Here is a 7,224-nt window from a genome sequence, read left to right on the forward strand (position 1 = left end):
ACCTATATTATACAACAGAGAAATGTGGCCACATGCATGCATGAGCCATCCAGCGGTGCACAAAGCAAAATCAGCCCGTACATCTTTTGGCATGAGACAAAACCAGCCCATACAGCTCTTTTTTAAGGAAGAACCTTCCAGGAGAGCCCACCACACCCATGCAGCAATAAACAAAACATGTTTAAATAGACCAAGCAAAGGAAGAATGAGATCAAATACATCCTAGAACACTTTCACGCACACGCATCGCCCCAGCAGAGAAGGTAAAAAAAGTTCAAAAAACCTAGAAAAATAGAACCCTTACGGGCCTAGTCTTCTTAGTATACACCATCAAAGCTCTTGGTGGATGTTTCGGAAAAAAAATTGGTGGATATTAAGAAGCAGTTTTGGAGTTATTGACAATGAATGCTTTGGTTGCATATAGTTGTTGCATATGTCGTAAACGGACCATATCATGGAGACAGCGTTGCAATCCCCATCTGGAAAGTACAAGTGGAGCCCAATAAATTCTCAAAGAATTACCACCTTATTGCTAGTCCTCACAAGAGGCAGTTTGTCCCCATCCGCACGGATCCGCCTGACATCAAGAATCAAATAGTTGTTGGAATGGCCGTAAGTGCTCATCTGGAGTCTATTTTCCCCACGAATGACAAAGTAGTGGTGAATTTTATCTGGAACAAAACTCATTTTGATAAATCACAATGTTGCAAGTGTATCCTTCAGTTTTGGGTGACGATAACTCTAGGATGTACATCGACGCCACTGTAAGTCCATACTATGTATATACAAACTTAAACAGTTTGATTGGTAATATAAGAGTGTTTAGACCACTACTTTAGTGATTTAAATGCTACTATTATCTTAGCTTATCGAGGCAGTACTAGCATAGTTATTTCTTCTGGGCGACCTGCTAAAATGAAGGATTCAAACACTTTTTTTTATAAAAGAGAGCTTGCCTCTCTGATTTCATTTATAGAAATCAATCATTCAGGATTCCAACACATGCCTGCAGAACGATGGCGACGTGAATTCGCACTGCTTGATAAGTTCCTCACAGTGATCAACAGATATAAATCCCAAGTGACTCAAAGAATAGAGCTATGCTCCCGGCAACGGCGCTAGAAAATAGTCTTGATAACCCACAAGTATAGGGAATCGCAACAGTTTTCGATGTTAGAGTATTCAACCCAAATTTATTGATTCGACAAAAGGGGAGCCAAAGAATATTCTCAAGTATTAGCAGTTGAGTTGTCAATTTAACCACACATGAAAGACTTAATATCTGCAGCAAAATATTTAGTAGCAAAATAGTATGGAAGTAACGGTAACGGTGGCAAAAGTAACAATAGTAGTTTTTGTAGCAATCGTAACAGTGGCAACGAAAAAGTAACTAAGCAAAGATCAATTATGTGAAAAGCTCATAGGCAATGGATCAATGATGGATAATTATGTCGGATGTGATTCCTCATGCAACATTATAACATAGGGTGACACAGAACTAGCTCCAGTTCATCAATGTAATGTAGGCATGTATTCCGAATATAGTCATACGTGCTTATGGAAAAGAACTTGCATGACATCTTTTGTCCTACCCTCTCGTGGCAGCGGGGTCCTATTGGAAACTAAGGGATATTAAGGCCTCCTTTTAATAGAGTACTGGACCAAAGCATTAACACTTAGTGAATACATGAACTCCTCAAACTACGGTCATCACTGGGAGTGGTCCCGATTATTGCCACTTCGGAGTTGCCGGATCATAACACATAGTAGGTGACTATTGACTTGCAAGATAGGATCAAGAACTCACATATATTCATGAAAACATAATAGGTTCAGATCTGAAATCATGACACTCGGACCCTAGTGACAAGCATTAAGCATAGCAAAGTCATAGCAACATCAATCTTAGAACATAATGGATACTAGGGATCAAACCCTAACAAAACTAACTCGATTACATGGTAAATCTCATCCAACCCATCACCATCCAGTAAGCCTACGATGGGATTACTCACGCACGGCGGTGAGCATCATGAAATCGATGATGGAGGATGGTTGATGATGACGATGGCAACGGATTCCCCTCTCCGGAGCCCCGGACTGGCTCCAGATCAGCCCTCCCGAGGAAGATTAGGGCTTGGCGGCGGCACCGTATCGTAAAACGTGATGAATCCTTCTCTCTGATTTTTTTTTCCTCCCCGAAAGTGAATATATGGAGTTGGGGTTGAGGTCGGTGGAGTCCCAGGGGGCCCACGAGGCAGGGGCGCGCCCCAGGGGGGTTGTACCCTCGTGGACAGGGTGTGGGGCCCCTGATGCTGATTCTTTCGTCAAAATTTTTCATTAATTCCAAAACGTGTCGCCGTGGATTTTCAGGTCATTCCGAGAACTTTTATTTCTGCACAAAAATAACACCATGGTAGTTCTGCTGAAAACAGCGTCAGTCCGGGTTAGTTCCATTCAAATCATGCAAGTTAGAGTCCAAAACAAGGGCAAAAGCGTTTGGAAAAGTAGATACGTTGGAGACGTATCAACCGACAAGTCTCTTCACTCGTTTCATAATACATCACCTCGTGACTAACTTCTTAGTCATTTGCTTGCAAGCTTATGATGTGTATTACCGAGAGGGCCCAGAGATACCTCTCCGGTACTCGGAGCGACAAATCCTAATCTCGATCTATGCCAACTCAACAAACACCTTTGGAGATACCTGTAGAGCATCTTTATAATCACCCAGTTACGTTGTGACGTTTGATAGCACACAAGGTATTCCTCCGGTATCCGGGAGTTGCATAATCTCATAGTCGAAGGAATAAGTATTTGACATGAAGAAAGCAATAGCAATAATTTTATACTATTTTATTTCAAAACTTTATGTTTGAATAGTAATATTTATATTTTAATTATTGTTTTTTGCGGGAATATTTTAATTGTTGTTGCCTTGGAATATTTATCTATGAAAAAATGAGCTGCTTATCTTTGATTATTTTCAGTAGTTCGACTGTAAAGAAAAACTGAGGGGTGGCATTTGGTGTCCACGGTTGCATGGCCGGGACTACTGTCCACGGACATTTGGTGTCATCGGATGCCCTAAGCCGATTGAGAGGTTAGTGGACTACACCTAAACGAAAGCATCTCCATTTTCATCCAATTTGGCGCTGCTCGGCCTTCTGAGAACCAACATTTTGAAGCTCCTTAGAATCGGTGACCAGCATGTTTGGCTGGCTAACCTTCCAAACTTTGTAACCGTTGTAGTGAACGCCGACTTGGTCGGTCCGACGTGATTAATGGAATGCTAGGTGTTCCAATTCAAAAAAAAAAAGAATCGGTGACTGGTTATAATGGTTAGGAATGCCCAAAAAACAGAACATGAAACTGCACATGTCGATAACACCCGACAAGCTATCTATATTAAACCTGTAATTTTGTACAATTTACAGAGCAGATGAATTAGCTATTGTGAAACTTTACCTCTCTAGGCAGCCGTTCGAAAGCGCAAGGGGACATACTTTTATGTTGCTGCTTGGCCTAACTCTAATTGCTTTTAGAGAGTGATTACATGACTAACTACTGACCATGGCTGTAAGATCAAGATTTTCTCATCACTTTTACAGCTAGCCCTAAAGTCTTCTCGGGCGGTTTCGCGGAAGTGATTTAGAAATCGCTACGTCTCTCTATCTCTCTCTTCAATGCTTGTAGTCGTCGCTATGTCGTCTACGGATCTAGATATAATTTTTTTTCTTGTGTTAGTTTTACTACCATCATGATGAATAGTCTGGAAGTTTTTCGGGAAAAATATTTCCAAGATAACCTCTTCTGCTTAATTAAAGATAAACATATGGTCAACAGACTGGGAATCTGCTGACGCAAGCGCTGACGAACATCAAATAATTTGGTGCACTCCTTCAAATATGCTCACGTGATGGGCCTGTGAGGCTATCTCTGTCCATACGGAGTGTCGGGCTTTGAATAGTGCAAACTTTTTGTGCTCACACACTATTCTAGATAGACAACCTCCATGGCTGCTGCTCCTGCTACTCAACCTCGTGTCATGGTGTTACCCTTCCCTGCACAGGGCCATGTCATCCCGCTAATGGAGCTGTCTCGCAAGCTCGCCGGGCACGGCGTCGAGGTGGACTTCGTGAACACCGAGTTCAACCACGACCTCGTCATGGAAGCAATGGCAGAGAAGGGAGCAATTCCTGATGGGATCCACATGCTCACCGTTCCGGACGGCCTGGGCCCCGGAGACGACCACGCGGACATCGGCAAGTTTGTCAAGGACCTGCCCGCCGCCATGTCCGGCCGCCTGGAGGAGATGATCCGGTCGAGGAAGATCAAGTGGGTGATCGTGGATGTGTCCATGAGCTGGGCACTGCAGGTGGCCACCACGGCGGGTGCCCGTGTTGCCTCGTTCTCGACCTACTCCGCGGCCGTGTTTGCTCTCAGGATGAACCTCCCCAAATTGATACAGGACGGTGTTCTTGATGAAAGTGGTAAGAACAAATCAAACATGTCCATGGCACTTGTTACCCTTCTTCATATGATTAAGGTTGACAAAGATTGACTGAGAATATGGAGCCTATTTAGGGGATGTGAAGGGGCAGGAGCAGATCAAGATGATGCCGCCCATCGACGCGTCGGAGATCCCCTGGGTCAGCCTGGCCAGCACCAGCGCCCCTGAGAGGCGCAGAAACAACATCGAGAACGTCCTCAAGACCAACCTGTCGATGCCACTCGCCGAGGTGGTCATCCTCAACACTTTCTTGGAGTTGGAACCCGACGCTCTGGCCCTCCTCCCCAACGCGCTGCCTCTCGGCCCGCTAGTGGCGCCCACGTCGAGGCCAGCCGGACACTTCTTGCCCGAGGACCTCGCCAGCCTCGCTTGGCTCGACGCGCAGCCCGCCGGCTCCGTCGTCTACGTGGCCTTCGGCAGCTCCGGCTTCCTGGACGCAACGCAGTTCCAAGAGCTCGCCGACGGGCTCGCGCTCTCCGGCCGGCCGTTCCTGTGGGTGGTCCGGCCAGACTTCACCATCGGAGCAGGGCAGGATCAGTTCGACCTCGACGCGTTCAGGCGCCGCGTAGAGGGGAAGGGGCTGGTGGTGGGCTGGGCGCCGCAGCAGCGCGTGCTGTCGCACCCGGCGGTGGCCTGCTTCATGTCGCACTGCGGGTGGAACTCGACCGTGGAGGGCGTGCTGCACGGCGTGCCGTTCCTGTGCTGGCCCTACTTCGCGGACCAGTTCTGCAACCAGAGCTACGTGTGCAACGTGTGGGGCACCGGCGCCAAGCTCCGGCGAGACGAGAGAGGGGTCGTCGCGAAGGACGAGGTCCAGAGCAAGGTCGCGTGGCTGCTGGGTGACGAGGGGGTCAAGGCGAGGGCGGTGGCGTGGAAGGAGGCCGCGTGTGGCAGCATCCGGGAAGGAGGGTCCTCGCATGGGAACTTGCTCAAGCTTGTCAGCTTGCTAAGAGCAAGTATAATAGCGCCTAGTCAGCTGGCTACAAGCCGTTCCATCTCAGACAAAGTCTAGCTGGAGGAAAGAGAAGACAGGAGAGAGAAGGGAGCGGGCGCTCCGTGAGTCGCCGGCTGCAGCGCAAGGCTCGAGACAAAGAAACTGCATGCAAGAGCTTAAAGCTAGCGCAGCTTCTTCCACTCCAATCAACTACAATTTTTCTCTCTGTCATGCATGTAGATATTAATTACTATAGCCAATGCCTACAGCCAGCTTGTTATACGAGAGTTCTTTTTTGGTGGCTATAAGTGACCTGGCATTCGTATAGAGCCCGTTGCCGGCTCTTCTATTAATCATGCTCTAAGACAACAATGATGGCACGGCCTACTTTGACAAAGGATCTCGCCGCCAGTGCGAGCGCGCGAGAGGCGTTTTGACCGCGGCAGGCGGCACGCACGACGTCGGCCGGCCGGCCACCGCAAAAAATAAATAAAAGCATCGGTTGACACTCGAGAAGTGCACCTATGAACCCAGATACATATGAATCCACTTTGAAAAACATATTTCTAAATGCTAAAAAAATCCGAAAAAGGTTACCCGGATACGTCTTCATATTTTATGTGCATGCAGAAAGTTTCACGAAAAAATAACTTTTTCTGTGCAAAAGAAGACAAAAATTTGTGTCGTAAAACACTATTTAGACGCACTGAAATTTGTCTTTTTTGCAGAGACAAAGCGAGAAGACATTTTTTCACAAAACTTATGCTGCGCACACACACTTGCGAACATGTATGTGTGGAATTTCCTTTTGAATTTTTTGACATTTTAAATCGTGTTTAAAATGCATTTTTTGACATTAAAATTCAATTTTCAATTCACAAATAAAGTCTTAATACATCATGTATATATAATTACTATAATACAAATAATAATTACTACCTCCATTCCTTTATATAAGGTATGTAATTTATTAGAACACTAACCAAGGCACATAATTCTACAAAGGATAGAACAAAATTAACCTTGGCTAAATCATTGATTAGTGGTAAGTAATCATTTAGGCTAGGAAACTAAGAGATACACACAGTTAGGAAAGAGTCACTTTCCTTTTTTATACATATAAATTTACAAGGAGAGATACATGCAGTCGGGGGAGAGATATCTTTTTTTAAAGGGCTAGAAATGGAATTTTGAGGAATTGGAAGAAATGCATCTTACATTATGGAATTTTATCAAAAAGACAAATGCACGTTATATAAAGGAATGGAAGGAGTATAAGATATATGCACTCAGTCTTAAACAACTATTGAATAAATACAGTGCAGAGGGGGGGGGGGGCAATGCCCCTGCCTATCCATTTATTAGTGTTGATGTTAGGTTCTAAAATACGGACCAATGGCCTCTCAAGAGGAGCCCGTGGCACCATTTGCCGCTGGATGGCGGCAGCTTAACCACTCTCTTCCTCGAGCCAAGCATCCACATCGCGAGGGTGACGTTGCACGCCTGGATGGCGCAGGAGATCAGGGCCGCGAAGCAGGAGAGGTACATCGCGTTGTAGTCGTCTATGCCAGCGACGCACAAGACCGGCTTAAAAAGGGCAAGCTTAAAGGCGTCAGTCACTACTGTTCATTACTAGTGTTGGGAGCTGTTAAGTATCGCTCGTAGTGTCAGCCGTGTCGCTGATGCCGCCTGCGCTACATGGTCTTGGCCCAGCGAGCACAGTCAGAGCTAGGGACAAAAGCTCACGCCTATTTTATTTTTTGGGGGGTTTTATTAC

The 7,224-nt window shown here is 45.9% G+C and overlaps 1 protein-coding gene across 1 annotated transcript; it reads left to right on the plus strand.

The window, feature by feature from the left end:
- The first annotated feature begins 3,943 nt into the window (after positions 1–3,943).
- Positions 3,944–5,752, plus strand: LOC119311873 (UDP-glycosyltransferase 83A1-like). The gene is made up of 2 exons (XM_037587584.1): positions 3,944–4,493; positions 4,588–5,752. Exons 1-2 carry the CDS (start codon positions 4,016–4,018, stop codon positions 5,523–5,525), a joined length of 1,416 nt encoding a protein of 471 aa, XP_037443481.1. The 5' UTR covers positions 3,944–4,015; the 3' UTR covers positions 5,526–5,752.
- The last annotated feature ends 1,472 nt before the right edge of the window (positions 5,753–7,224 follow it).

This window comes from Triticum dicoccoides, chromosome 5B, assembly GCF_002162155.2.
Source record: "Triticum dicoccoides isolate Atlit2015 ecotype Zavitan chromosome 5B, WEW_v2.0, whole genome shotgun sequence".
Classification (NCBI taxonomy): domain Eukaryota; kingdom Viridiplantae; phylum Streptophyta; class Magnoliopsida; order Poales; family Poaceae; genus Triticum; species Triticum dicoccoides.